The 16,020-nt window shown below is 32.5% G+C and overlaps 1 protein-coding gene and 1 pseudogene across 1 annotated transcript; both read right to left on the bottom strand.

Annotated features, from left to right (window-relative positions):
* Positions 1-2,298: 2,298 nt before the first annotated feature.
* On the bottom strand, positions 2,299-7,183 carry LOC145564460 (uncharacterized). The gene is made up of 7 exons (XM_081624769.1): positions 6,697-7,183; positions 3,803-3,915; positions 3,622-3,710; positions 3,467-3,541; positions 3,223-3,330; positions 2,958-3,053; positions 2,299-2,786 (listed from the first exon to the last, which is right to left on the bottom strand). The coding sequence occupies exons 1-7, from the start codon at positions 7,119-7,121 to the stop codon at positions 2,520-2,522; spliced, it is 1,173 nt and encodes a 390-aa protein (XP_081480895.1). The 5' UTR covers positions 7,122-7,183; the 3' UTR covers positions 2,299-2,519.
* A 1,290-nt stretch (positions 7,184-8,473) lies between these two features.
* On the bottom strand, positions 8,474-9,217 carry LOC145564461 (dehydration-responsive element-binding protein 1A pseudogene; annotated as a pseudogene).
* Between the last annotated feature and the right edge of the window lie 6,803 nt (positions 9,218-16,020).

The raw sequence follows: 16,020 nt of genomic DNA on the forward strand, positions 1-16,020 counted from the left end.
ACACAACAGAAAAGAACTTTGGAAATGTAACAAAGCTATTGGGTGATGACTTAAATAGTTAAATGTAAGAGGGAAAATGCTCACTCTAGTTCTTTGTGGACCTCTACAAATGTTTTCACCTCATGTATATATACATCATTAAAGGGTTGATTGCATTATTATCTTCCTTATTACCCAATAAATGCAAATCGGTTTCAAATAAAAAAGATCATGTGAATGATAAACGGTAAATTATATTGTTATGACGCCGTTTGCCCACAGATAATGGTTAATTTAATAAAAACTCTGTTGGTAAGTAAATGAACATTGTGTGCACGTGTTACAATATGAATAGACTAAGAAAAAAGTTTCTACTTATTATGAAAATCAATATTTTTTGCACTTGATATTAAGTTATTGGGAAGATTGTGTAATTAAGATTTAGTTCCATAATCTAGAAAGGTGACCATAGCCTTATCTGATTTATTTCTTTCAATTATATCTATCCTTGATTTTGTTTTTGATATAGGAATATATCTACATAGCCTTAAGTCCTTAACACAAACATTGATGTTTTAATTTTATTACACAATTTATCAATTGTAGAGTTAAAATATGAGTTTTATTGTGAACCTTTTACTGCGCAAATTTAGCTATGTTACTTTTAACTTGATGTTTTTTTATCCGCTCTTGAGGGCATAGTGTTCAAGCTAAGTATTAAAATCTAAAGTATACACTATTTGGTTAAAAAAAAGATAGGAGGGATAAAAGAGATACGCTCTACTAATAATGTTGATTACGTATCAAATCATTTTTGTTGGAAAAAATTATAAATAAAATAATACAGATAATGAATCATGATATGAATATACCGTATCCAGATCAATTTGATATAGCTTAAAATTCTGTATCGAATCAATCAGATGTAATATTATATGTTTATATTAGGTCTGATTCAATAAACTTGGAGTTTAAATTAAAGTCCAAACTGCGGACATTAGAGAGAGCTATTTCAACTTTCAAGATCAATTCAACTAAAAAAAGTGTAATAACAACCCTTATGATTCAATCAAACAAATTAAATTTAACATTTTAAAATTTGTAGGAAAATTATGTATGTTAGAAAATGAATCTAAAAAGTGGCTAATTACTTTAATATATGTGCATTTCAACAATAATTCAAACACTTTAATGATTTTGAACGGTTAGTTACTCTTTGTGACTAGATTTAGATTATTTATATGAAATATTATTTATATTGTGCATATTATGCCATTTGTTATATGTATAGTAAAGTCTAAAATAATTACTTGGGGGTATTTTCTAAGAGTGGTATGTTATTTCCGTGGGTTTGAAAGCGGTGTCAACTCAATAAAACTCCTTATTAAACTCTAATTCAACTCAGTGAACTCACCATCTTTGTTTTTTGGTTGTGTTTGTTAAGTATTTATAGCAAAGAAAAAAAGTTATTTTTTTAGGGAGAGTAAAGAAAAAAGTAAGGAGAGAAGGAAAAATAAAGGGGATTGACATTAAAAACAATAGTGTAAAGAAAAAGTTTTTTTTTAGGAGAGAAAAGAAAAAAGGTGTTCGACATAACTTTAAACAAAAATAAATAAATATGTTAAAAATTAATTTGCATTTGGTTATGTAAATTGTCATTTAATTGATAAATGTAATATGCCAAAATTGCAAACAATTAGTGGAAAATGAAAATTACTTTTAAAAAAAATTAAGGTAAGAAGAAGAAAAAAATAGTACGTACATTTGAAACATACATGCATGCATGTTGTTACATATATAGGACTTTAGGTGGATGCTAAATTTGTTAAGCTTGTTGCTTCAAAAAATTAATAAATATAACTTGCTTGTTAGTTCGAATTTTAGAGGATAATACCCAAAAATTTGAGATCGAATTATGTTTATATTATTTGAACTTTTACAAATATTTTAAATTTCACCATTTGTCTTTTTTAAAGTTTTAAATTAATTGCTCAATTTCCATTTTTGATTTTCTACACACCAAATTAAATACTCATTTTCTTTCGAATCATTTATTTATTTATTTATTTTTTATTTGGTAGTAGTCATTCAATATTAACGGTCGTTACTTCAGTTTTTTTTTTCTTATCACGTGAGTATTTTGGTGCAATCAACAGGTGCATATAAAAAATAAAAAATAAATAAAAAAAACTTTTTTCTATTGTAATAGTAGAAGTTGTATTCTTTTCAACTTTTTTTTTATTTATTTCAAGAATATTTAGTTCATACTCCTTATAATATAAGATAAGTTCGAAAAAAAAAAACCTAATGATAACCAAATTCCATAGAATAAATAATGTTAAACATTTGTGTAGTATTATGAGTGTTTCAACAAGCTCATATTGAAAATCATGGCCTATCCAATGAGGAGAGTCTATACAAAATGACCCATATGTGGACAACATAGGGTTCGACAATAAGAGAACACGAGTTACAATCAAATTATATACTCGTACTATACAATTACAATGATTGGACCTAAAACTGCAGAATCAGCCTACTCAGAAACCAGACTTCAGTTGCTCATATAATGCCCACAAAAGAACACCAATCAATGTATCCCTTGCCAAATCTTTAAGAATTTTATTGATCCAAGCATTAGGAACATTAGCACCAGATCTATTCCCAGCTAAGTCGCGAAAGCGTAGATCTCCCAGATCTGAAATCAGCGCGTATATCACTCCATTCAAGTGACCCTTTCCTACTACTCCCACCACTCTCTTACAGTTATTTACAGCTTTGCTCCGTTTTAGAGACCATGCTAGGTACTGTAAATGTGAACTTTCAAGTTAGTATATAAAAAGAGAAAAAGAACCTTGAATAATCAGCGATTCTGGACTCTTTGTATTGATCATAGTATCAAGATATTCATCGCACAATAATCAGGTTAAAAAATGTACTCTTGTGAGTAAAGAACTTAAGAGAAATGAGACCATTACCGTGTCACGTTCAAGTATAAGCGGCTGTACAAGGGAAGGGTAAGCAGAGCTAAGTTTCTCGTAAAGCTGGTAAGGGTTGTCATCAGTACCCGATTCCTGTAATCAATCAATACTTGAAAATTAAGCGAGACACTTAGTAATAAGAGAGTACAGTATGAAAGGAATGGCCTTATAATCCAGATGGTTGAATGTTGTTTGTTAAGGGTCATTGTACAAAATTTAGAATAATGTATAGCCCACATTAAAACAATGAAGTAGCGAGGACCTTCACATTGGCTGTGGAAGTCTCGGATGAAGATGTGATTCCACGGATAACTGAGCTCACTAAGCTTAATTTTTCGGCCCATTTCAGTGAATTCCACGCCCTCTCAAGCTGCAATAATAAGGACTTCAGATATACATATGACAAACAGAACATAATCCCAAAATGAGCCTAATAGTGCCTCATCAATTGAAACTGTTGAAGCCAAAACTGTGCAATTACAGGTTAGAAATTGCATAAGACTTACAGTAATTTCAATGGGCCGATCCCCCAACACTATCTGTGCACCAATTTCTTCAGACACCATCCGAGCAGCACGAAACTGCAGACAAAGTATATTATCTCAGTCAATCAGATGACTTCCTGGGTCCAAATTAAAGTTAACCTTTGCAAGTTGACTACCTCATCTCCAAAAGGCCTGTCAACATCCGAAGAAATTTTGGAAGAAAAGATGGCCAACAATAGCCTTAATGCCAAAGCAGTTTGTCCCCCTATCATAAGAAATTAGAAAATACCACTGATCAGCCACGCAGGCCCACAACGCCACCAAGTTCAAATGAAGCACACTTCACATATCTCTTACCCAAGTTTATGCTACGACTAACAGCACCGAAAAATCCAGCACCACTTAAGGAAAACATGTTGGACTTCAGCTCTGCTTTTGGCTGATTGCTGCTGGAGTACATTATCCCAGCTCTGAAGATGAAAGTCTGTAATAATTAAGGTTAAGCCATGGAATGAAGATATAACACACAAATATTCACATATACTTGTAAGAGGATAACACCTAATTCTCTACAGCCACAATCATTTATTTCTACATTGTATTTTACTCCAACTTGGCATTTCTAGTTCCACACCATGTCAACATGACACAACAAGGATAGAGGTATCAATTCCATAGCCAATACTTGACATTACGATATTAAAATAAAGCGCCATTACAGCAACACGAGACTAAGAAGAAAGGTTTATGAGAAAGTGATCGACAAACATCACATAAAACTGCCATTACAGCAACAAGAGGTTTTTCATTAAAGTAGTTTGTAATGCACGAATTTAAAAGGCTTTAAATTAATGTATTGACATCAAACCAAGTTACATATTGGATTCGGAGCCCCTAAATCCTAACAAAATTAGTTTCATATCTTGATTTAGTTAGATTGTTCATGACAAAAAAGCATATCCAGAAATTTATACTGTATTTGTCCTCAGAGTAGAGTCCAGAAGTTTGAACCTTGGCAAGAATTTAGAATTAGAAAAGAGCATTAAATAATCTAAAATGCTATACATTCCTTCTTGAACCATAACTTGTAACTTCAATCAAGAAAATAGTTGTCATGTGAACCTTTATTAAAATTCTGCATCATTCAGGATAGTGTCAGTCGGAAAATAAGGTACAAGGTGCAACTCTAAGTATCAACCTGTGATCATCTCTGATACAGGTTCTGCTGAAGCCTCTAGTATTGCAATGTGAAAACTGTATCTGCATATTCAAGCTACTAGAATTCTGCTCCTATAGACTTCGTAGCATTTTAAAATTCATGTCTCAAAGGACTACCATGCTTTATCGAAACACAGTAAGGAGCATTATAGCAAGCTTGATGCCTAGACCACATAATTGTCATGCAAAGTTTTATCTCTAACAAAATAGTATTCGTGTGTCATACTTGTCCAAAGAAAGCTCCACCAAATTGCCTTGTGCCATTTTCCTATATCCGATTTTGTGTTTGATCTCGTTTACATGGGATGTCTGAGGTGAATATATAGTGGAATCTAGGGGCAACTGAAGTCTTAGTATTGCAACTCTAGTGTACTGAGTAATGTACACTCTCAAGCATTATAATACACCCTTTAATAATCTTTCTTATAACTTTGCTAAAACACATTTTGGTAGATTAGCATATACAAGTAGTTCAACCAAATACAAAATAATGACCTTGAACTTCACATAACTCCAATGTAGACAAGAGAGCACACAAAAAAATACTTACGATCTTTATAAAACAAGCCGGACCCCTCTCTTTTTTCGAAATATTGCCTTCCAATTAACCCCATTTTTTTTTCTTGGATACCCTCAAATTTGAATAAAGGCTCCAAACTTTGATCTTTCAATCAAACAGGAATTTTTCTATGAACATATTAAGTTGTATGAATGATATTTTATTTTATCCTTCTATCACACAAATTAGTCATCATCACACAGCTTCTATGACTCAATCTCATGATTAAGCTTCGTCGATGCTACCCTAGACACATAGTCAAATTATCTACAATTAAGGCTAATTATTCAGCTTGGAATTATTTAAAGTCCACCATCTTTTTATTAATTAATTTTCAGGTTTCTGTTAATTCATTCCAGGATCTAACTCATATTATTAACTCCACCATCCACACATACAAATAAAAGAGAATTTTGATACGGAGTGTTGGTTTTTATTTTTCTAGATAAATATTATTCCAATTCACCAGAATTATCATGTTGTAAATCCTGCTAATCCTGGATTTTACTTTATAAAGTTCAAATTAATAATTCATATGATTAATTTGATAATTTTTAACTTGATTACAAATCATAATAACATATACGAAAAATGTTTAGCCATGGATGTCAATCGGCTCAGTTAATCAGTTAATCAGTTAATAAGGTAACAGTAGGGATGTCAGTGGGGCGGGTCAAGTAGGAGACCCGCCCCATCCCCGCCCCAGTGGGGCGGGGATGGGTCTCGGTTTGGCGGGTGGTGGGGCGGGGATGGGGATAAAAACCATACCCGCCATGGGTGATGGGGCGGGGGTGGATTTTAAGTTGTACCCGCCCCATCCCCGCCCCGCCCCACTTGCCCCACTTCATACCCACCCCATCCCCACCTCATACCCACATCTATATATCTTTTAAAGTAAAATTACATACTTTTATACTATTTATAAATAATTACGTGAAATACAATATTAATTATAATACTTTGTATGACACTAATATTATAACACAAAAATGTGTGTAGAATGTTTTATTTTATAATTCGTATTAATTATGTACGATTGTTTATTTGAGATACGGAGATTAGGTGGATCTTGGGTGGGGATTAGGCGGGTCTTTGGTGGGGATAAGGTGGGGATGGATATCCAAGTGGGGGGTAGGGCGGGGATGGTTTTGGAGTTGTACCCGGTGGGGCGGGGATGGGGATGAAAATTGGACCCGCCGCGGGGATGGGGATGGGGATGGGGATGAAAATATTAGGTGGGGATGGGGATGGGAAGGCCAACATCCGCCCCGCCCCGCCCCATTGACATCCCTAGGTAACAGGACAACACGTATGACCGAAGATCAAATCCCGTCTACGTCACCCCCACACTTAAAACACCCAAAAAAACAATTTCTTTTAACAGAATGTTAGAATCTCAAACTACTAACTAAAATTCTAAAAAGTAAAATCATCGGAACTTTAAGTCTTATAACCAAAAAGCTAGAAGACTTGCCTGCTACGACAAAGCTCAACGACGACATTATCGGGCCGAATAGCCCGAACAACCCGCTCAACATCCAAAGAAGAACCCTCATCAATATGACTAGTACCCACCAACCAAATCTCATCGGGCTCAACAAACTCAGCCCGCCAAGATGGTACAGGCCCAAACTGATTCTTCTGGACCAAAACCAAACTCCCCATATCAACCAAATCCAATAGCTCCGGGTGGGCCCCCGAAATTACGGCCCGAGAATCCGAAAAAATTTGTGATGATCGGAAATCGAACCCGGGTGGCGGAGCCTTAATCGACGCTTTACAACTGAATTGGGCCTTGAGTTTGGGCTTGGGCTTAAAATTAAGAAGTTTCGAAGTTTGTGAGATTAGCAACGACGGTGACGGCGGTGATGACGGCGGAGATGACGGCGGAGTTGCCATGGATGAATAACAGCTTAACAAGTGGTTTTTGCATTTACTGTTTGTTTTTTTTTCTTTTCTTGTTTGGGTTTTTAAAGTGGTTTAGTGTGAGATTCGTGTGTGATGTAGGTTGACATGAAGATAACATGAGAAATTGTAAAACAAAAAAAAAAAGAAGATAACATGAGTGGGGCCCATCAACGTGTGAACATGTGGTTGAAAGAAACTCGCTTTGAAATGTGGGTCCAAAAGTGAAATTTTATTTGTGGATGGAAATGCTCTAAGCCTCTAATAGTCTCACTACTAGTAGTACCCATTACCGAATATACTTGTTCGCCTATATTAGTGAATGATTGATAAATGAACCCTTTGATTTTCAGCCAAGTAAAAGGATTGTATAGCCAAGTACAGTGTTATCCTACTTGTGTATCCTTCGTGGTTTTATTATATTGATAACTTATGAGATAAGTTATGACAAAACAAATTATGTTGGTTCTGCTTGGAGAATCTATTGATGTGCTTACATGGAAAAGGTTATCTATCTATCTATCTGGCTTTTTACTCTTTTTTTACTTTTTCTATCGGATTATTATACGAAGGTGTTTGACTATATTATTTTTTTTTTTTAAAACAAACGAATCTTTTCTAGGTATAAAGTGTGACACATAATTATGAAAAAAAAAATTAAAATAGGTACAATATCACACACTTACATTAGAATTGTGAATTATCAGTGACGCATTTGCTACACAGTCAACGATGTTATCCATACCACAAAATTTACTCTCCTTCTTCCTCATTAATAACACCATTTTAAACAACAAAGTAGCATTTCCATAATACCATCCCATCACATATTGAGGAATAACAATATAACAAACATAAATTAATAATTTGCTCTGTTTTTAAATTTCCCTCTTATTTTATATGAACATGTTCTTCCTTGAAAATAGTGTATTACTCCCTAAAGTTAGACAAGATACAACCAAATTAAACCAATAAAGAGACGAATCATCGTCAATTAAGAAAGTAGTACATGATCTTAGTACTACACGTTACAAACATACTTCTATTTTTAGTAATACTACTCACTCAGCCAGTCAGCTGTGCTCTGTTTCTCCAAAGCAACTAACAAAGTACATTTCTAAATTCAATTTTATTTAAATTTTCCCACTCTAAATAACAATACTTGCATACCACCTGTACCAACCAAAAAAAAACAATCGGTAACGGCTAACTAACCAAAAATGATGCGAGCATAGTAGTAGTACTCTGTTCTACTTGTAAATTTTAAGATACAAAAATTAAAATATTTTTTATAGATTCTGAAATTATCCTAAAAGTTTATTGACTAAGAATGAATGGAGTAGTTTCTAAATAGAGTAACTCCACAATGGCAAATCAGCAGTTCCATTAGCCATATCATCTTCTTCATAAGTGGTCTCATTCCAGCAAGTCATATTTGGAGGCGGAAGCATCCCCATTCCATGATACATATCAGCTATTAATCCAGGGGTTTCAAACTCTGTATCGTAATCCATATACATCCCATTCTCATTATTACTAAAACTCATGTTGTTCGTCTCGTTAGTGTTGTCCATTGTGGTAGTAGTTGACGATTGAGCTACCTCTTCCGCCTTCTCATCCACCGCCTGTTGTTCTTCAACAGGCGGAAGTTGAGGGCGGAATGCCTCGGCAGCCTCAGCGGCTGCGCGCTGAATGTCCTTGGTATCGGAGGATGCAGGGACAGGGAGCCGCCAAACAGAGTCAGCAAAGTTGAGACAAGCACCGGAACGACCACGGAGGGCCATTGCTGCCACGTCATGAGCTCTGGCAGCCATCTCGGCAGTAGGAAAGGTGCCCAGCCATATACGGGTCTTCTTGTTAGGCTCACGGACCTCGCACACCCATTTACCGTTGTTCCGTTGCCGGATCCCACGGTAAACGGGGTGTCGAGTCTCCGTAAACTTCTTTCTGCCTGCCCGTTTCTTCGGGTAGGCAGAGGCGAGCATGAGCCCCTCTTCTTCAGTAGAGTTGGGGCTCATGCCGCCGTCGGATGAAGATCCTTGGTTACTGTAAGACATGTTCATTAGGATAACTTGTTTGATGAGTATATACGAGTATGTCAAGTACTACTTTTTTTTTTCTCCTTTAGCTTTTTCTTTTTCTTTTTCTGTTTTTTTTTTTTTTTTTTTTTGTGCTTCTATTTTTCTTTTGCAGTTGTTTTGTGTTATTGTTGGACAACATAAAGCCGTAATTGGGTGCTATTTATACTTACGTATATACAACTTGCTAAGAAAAGTGATGGGTCTTTCCTCAAACAGCAAATAATAAATAATAATTAAAAATAATAAAAGAAGGCATGGGTCAATTATAATTAATGGTGACATATATATTTTGGGAATAAACCGTTTAAAAATGTAGGATATGATTCATATAAGTGGTATAATTAGTGATTTAATGGTTAGTGTAAATAGATTGAAAAAGACGATGATTCTCTATATTTCAGGTCGTGAATACTATATAAGTTATAATTTGGATAATGCTATATGTAATCTTAAGGGTTATATATAAATATTAAATACACTCTTAAAAATTGTATAAAATTAAAAATTCATGATAAAAACACGCATAAATCAGTGTAATTAGTGTTTATATTTTATGATTTTTTAACTTTTTACGATTTTCAAATATAAATTTATTACTTATATATAGCCCTTAACATTTTCCTTGTTGTAATTTTTACTGCGGACTTGTTTTTTTTACTCATGTTTCAAAATAATTTTTGTTATGGGCCCACTTGTTTTTGGCATATTGTGTTGTGGGCCATGGAAATTTGGGTACATCAAGTGAACAAGTGACATTTGTCAAATGCTTAACTAATTCTTCATTTGTTTTTATTTTTTTTACGAAACTAATTCCTAATTTATGTGGGGCCATAAAGCGATGGAAAAAGTTTTCTTCACTAACCAATAAGAGTAGCTGTTTTATTTAGTAGCTGTCTTTTAGTCAAGGAAATATCTGAAGAGTGACTATTTGACTTCAAAAATAAAATATCAATAGACTACATTGTAAAATATCCCTTATAAAAGAGACTTTTTTTAATTGGTGGTGTGTTTTGATTGGTTCAAAGAGAAAATCCCTTTATTTTTTTTGGAAATGAGTAATTGAACTAGAGACTGTTATTTGTGCACATATTGCTATACTGCTGTGAGTCTGTGTTGCATACTCGTGGGTAGGAACTATTGTACTCCGTAGTCCATATCATGGATTAGGACATTTTTATTTTCATTGAATGGTGTATGAACTTTTTTATGAAAGATATTCCCCCGATGCATGATGATGCATGGTTTTTAAGGTGATCATGAAAATTTAGAGGCTGGAAAAGTTTTTGGACATTTTATTCCAGAATTAATTTTTTTGACCACTAAAATTAGAAGATTGATTTAAAATTCTTTTTTCATAGGCGATCTGTGTATATTGATATATTTAAAAGTTAAATGGATATGTACGCCACAATCGTTAAAAAACAATGACTTTTTGTTTGAGACTGATTCATCATACGTAGTATATATGTTGCTAACTACTAGTGCATTTTTCTTTTTTAAAAAAAAAAAACTTATCTTTTATTAGTCTGATGCACTTGTTTAAACTTGTAAGTGTGTCAAACTTACATCATCTAAATGACTTGTCTAAAATTACTTTAATTTGTATAAATTTATCTTAACAACCTTTATTTCTTATTAATTAGCTGACACACTTTATTTATGCACACATTTTAAGGAGGTGTATCAAGAGTTATTACACTTCCCTTCGTTTTTTTAAAGTGCCCCATTAACAAATTTGACACTATTCACGCATGTTACTATGAGGCACTTGACAAAAAACGGGAGTATAAGTTAGTAGTAGTAATAATAATAATAATACCCCCTGCCTACCACACTACAAATCAATCTAAAGTTGTTTAAGTAATGGTAAAAATATCTAGGAAGGAATGTGGTTTGATCCAGAGATGGAACTATACATTAAGAAACTTACCAAATAAAAAGGGAAACTTGTCAACTATAAAACGAAGAAAGTAATAACTTTACCGAAGAATCCAAATCAAAATAAACTATACAGAACATGCTCCAATATACTCCGTACTAATAGTAGAGTAAACCCCCATATTCCCCGGTATAGTTCTTGTGTTAGTACTTAGTATGGTTAGAGAGCTAAACCCTGTCCTTGTTTTAATTGTAGAATCGAGTTTGTTGGGAGCTAGCCTCCTTTTTTTACTGTTGTCAATATATATATTTAGTTGACACCGTACTAATAGTAGAGTAATACTTTCTCCGTTTTTTTTAGTTGACATCGTTTGACTTTTACATTACTCACACAACATGCTTTTGGGGTTCATAGATACGATAAAACATATACATGTGGGGTTTTGTTTGAATCGTTTCAATGTATATTTTAATAATATCCACTTTTTATAATTTTATAATGTTGATAATTAGAGATATTAATCGTTAAAACATGCGTTGACAGGCGTGATACTAGAAAGATGTCAACTATAAAAAACAGAGGAAGTAATATACAGAACAAAAAGGGTGTAAGTGTTGACGTGTAGTGCTCTAGTAAGACCTAGCTCTTGCATTATATTTTAAGTTGTTTTCTTTTCTTTGAAAGCTGCATGAAGTTTTAGGGCTTGTTCTGTTCAACTTATTTTCATTTTAGTTTAGTTCAGTTCAGCTCTAATAAGTTTAGTTCATTTCTTAATTTCCTTCTTTCTTAAAATATTCAGTTCATTTCAGCTCCAATAAGTTCAGTTCAACTCAGTTCAGTTAATCAGAACAGACCCTTAGTGAATAATTGTATATAGTCTAGACTGTCTAGTGGATGACTTGACCAGAGGAAAACCTCAAAAGTGGAGGTTGGAAATTATCTTGGACCAACAAATTTTATAATATGGAGTTATGGACATATGGTAACAAAAATTTCCAACTACTAGAATTAGATGATTAATCAAAAGTATATAATTGTATAATTTTATTGTCAATAATCTATGTGTGTGAATGCATTACAGGTTTATAAGAGATATTACTTCGTAATAAATACTATATGATCGTGCAAAATGACAAAAATCTTATAAGGCCTTTTGTATCATAGATTAAGATACTTCATTTTCGTTGAAAGCTACATTTATTTTTGGATTTTTGGTGAATGCTATTCTGAATTGATTTGTGATTGATCAAGTGTTCTTGAAAGATTAGAGGTTGAAATGATCCTATAACAATAGTTTTGCAATTCTAGAACCACTAAATTTATATGGTCACTTAAGAGGTTTTCATTTGTGTGTAAGGATGTATTACAGATTATAAATATCGAGTATGTTAAACACTATGATCGATTTTTAAGAATGGAGACATCTTATATTCCCTCCAACCCAATTTATCTGTCAAAAAAAATCATTTTAGCCGGTGTATATATATATATATATATATATATATATATATATATATATATATATATATATATATATATATATATATATATATATATATATATATATATATATGTCATATTAATACCAACTCACCCGACTAAAATAAAATGAATTGAAGTTTGTTTCTTTTATTTATCTTTTGAAAACATATTACTCCCTCCATCCCTTAATTAAATGCTTATTTCTTTTTATTATGCGAGAAATAAATGCCAGAAATAAGCATTTAGGTAGGAGGAGTACTTTTAAATTTTTACAAGTTAAAAATGAAATAGAAAGAGTAGGACTGACGCTATGCTGCGGCTAGATGACATATACTAAAGAAGTAGGATACAGAGAATGAGAGAAATAAAGGTGATTGAGCGAGTGATGTTGTGCACTAGTAGGACCTTTGTTCTTGTATCATTAACTTAAGATATTTTTCTTTTCTTTGAAAGCTACATAAAGTTTTGATTCGAAATGGATGATTCTTAGCCTCTTAGGTGACCATGTGTAGTTAGAGGCTGGAGTTAGTTCTAGAAACCCCCCCCCCCCCCTCTTTTTTTTTTGTTGTTTGTTGTTGTTGTTGTTGTTTTATTGTTACAAGTATTATTTTTGTTTTAACAGTAGTTTAAGAGATTTTCATTGCTTTTTCAAAAAAAAAAAAAAATTCTTTGGCCTTTTGTGTATTGGTCTTTATTTGAGGTCCATGTAGAATTTGGGTTATCCATTATCACTAAATTAGGCTCGTACAATGCACAATTTTTAACATTATTTTACAATTTTAATAATATTTTTTAGCCTGTTTGTGTGTAATATGTATGTAGCACAACAATTAAAGCAAAATCTAATAAATTGATAAATTAATAAAGAGTGGAAACCCCAATCATATATCTGCATAAAATATACGGAGTAGCAGAAAAAGATAATGTTTATAAGAAAATGAAATAGTCCGACCTTACTTTAATTTCTCCAATGGATATTACATAATTAGTCAATTTAAATATAAAATATGTTAGGAAAATGTATAATTAAATTACCATTTTCAAATTTTAATTTATGTTGAAAAAAATAATAATGATGTCATTATTAGTTTTGGCGGGAAAATTATTTATAAGAAGTCGACATGTGAAAAGTAATAACATCAACGGTAATTACTTTAGTTATATTTATAGATGGTAGTGTGGCAAAAATCTTATAATCTTGTTGTTGTTTTTGATTCGCTATTTTATTTCTATTACTTTAAAGTTGTATTAAGTCAATTGATTGGTCGATTACGTCCTTTTATATTTATGGCAGTGAATGATGAAATAAAGAATAAGGGTAACATAACCTTGATACCATAATCAAAGGAATACATAATATCTTAAGAATAAAGGAAGTAACATAGCTAAAGTAATAGTATTACTTATTTTGTGATACTCGTAATTTCTTATTTATATGTGATTAATAATGTTTGATGTCTCACGCACAACAAATAAAACTAGACTAGTGTCTTTTTTTTTTTTTTCCACATGGTAAAATAAAATTACTAGCTCTTCAACCTATTGAATAAATAATTTGACCAACTTTAACTCACTAGATTTGATTGTTACGGACAAAGTTGATCAATTTGCACACTAAATTAAACAAGCACCGTATGTATATAGTCTCAAATGACCAGTAGCCATTAAGACAAGCATGAACAAGGTACGTGACCATATTTCTAGACATATCAAAATAACACCCATATTTTAGTCTACTGTTTATATTTATTTATTGTGTCTATTGCTTAACCCCAATAAATTACTTCGTATATACTACTTATTTAACAGTTCGTTAAAATTTACATAACCTTGTAAATGGAAAAATAATGAAGCAATTTTAAAGAAACGCCGTTTAGAGAAATATGAGACAAATATAAAGAGACGGAACAATTCCTAAGGTTTACTTAACTAGACCAGTAGACCATGAAGGCATGAATGAATAATGATCAACCAAATTAGAACATGACGAACCAATGACAAACCATTCTTATTAGAACGAGTAAGACCAATGAGTCACTAATTTTACACACTCACGAAATCACACGGTTTGCCACCTCCTTAAATTTCCAAAAACGAAATAAAAAACATTATCGTCCCTTCTAGAAACTCTAGATCATAAGACAACAAAACGTAGCTTTAAGAATTGACTACTCAAAGCACTTTTCTCTTTTTTAATTTTTAATTTATTTTTCACTTACTAATTAAGTAAACTTTCCCACACGTTTGGTGAGTTGGTAGTTACACACTCACTTCTAACGGCTGTTTCCCTTTTTCCGTCATTCAACTGTTAGGTTTTTTCCGCGTAAACGCGTGAACCACGTGACTTTTTTACTATTTACGGAAGTATCTTTTTTTTAGATGCTTTGTTGGATATTTATTTTTGGAAATCTTGCTTTACAGGAGGAAAATCTTGTTTTATTAAGAAATTAATAATATCATGATTATTTTGTTTACTGTGTCGTCATTATCCTACTTTCTACTACTCCGTACTTTCTAGATTATTGTTATTAGTTGTATTATTATAGTGGACTATATACTACTCTTATTAAAAGGCAAAAACTAATGAGCGTACTCGGGGCGTTAGATAAAAGAATTAAAAGTGGAAATATAAAAGTAAAATTAACATTAATTACACCGAATGACGCGTGATTTTGTCATGCATTCCTAACTTAATATCATTTCAACCAATATAATTATTCATTATCTAACGCCTCGGGGCGCTCGTTAGCAAGATGCTTATTAAAATTATATTGTTGTTGACTGGTGATTGAGACTACACTTTGTAGGTAGGACGGCTAAGACTCGTGTACGATCTATCGTAATAACAATTGAGAGAGGACTGGAACCTACCCATTTAAAACTGATTCCCGAATACAAATTAGCCCAAAGAGTGAAGCGGGTGGAATAAAAAAAAATTAAAAAAAAGTATATTGTAATATGTTATTATGTTGCGCTGTTACATTAGTGGATCTAACAGCTACATGACAAGAAGAATCGAATTTGATAATAATGTCTGATCTACGCAAATGTTTACTTAAATTAATACTTCATGATATCGTATTAGAGATTAAATTTGCGGCGCTCGATTGCTCATATTATTATAATATAGTAGAATGTTTAATTGAATCTTTTGTCTATATTTTGTCGGGAGGACTAAAAGAACTGAATCTCTTACACGATGTGGATTAGATACATGATTAATTTCTACAAAATATAACTTCATACGGATCGGAGTAGAATATAATAAGGAAAGACTTTTATTTATTACTCACTCTGTTTTTAAATACTTACTCCATTTTTCCATGTGAAGTTTTAAGAGAAATTAGAGAAACTAATAAAATATGGAGGTAGTGAGATGGCGAAAAATAAAAAATTGTAAAAAACAAGAGTAGTAGAGTAAAATTAATAAAATATGATTCATGGTGGGTCT

This window comes from Chenopodium album, chromosome 10 (genome assembly GCF_948465745.1).
Source record: "Chenopodium album chromosome 10, dcCheAlbu1.1, whole genome shotgun sequence".
Classification (NCBI taxonomy): domain Eukaryota; kingdom Viridiplantae; phylum Streptophyta; class Magnoliopsida; order Caryophyllales; family Amaranthaceae; genus Chenopodium; species Chenopodium album.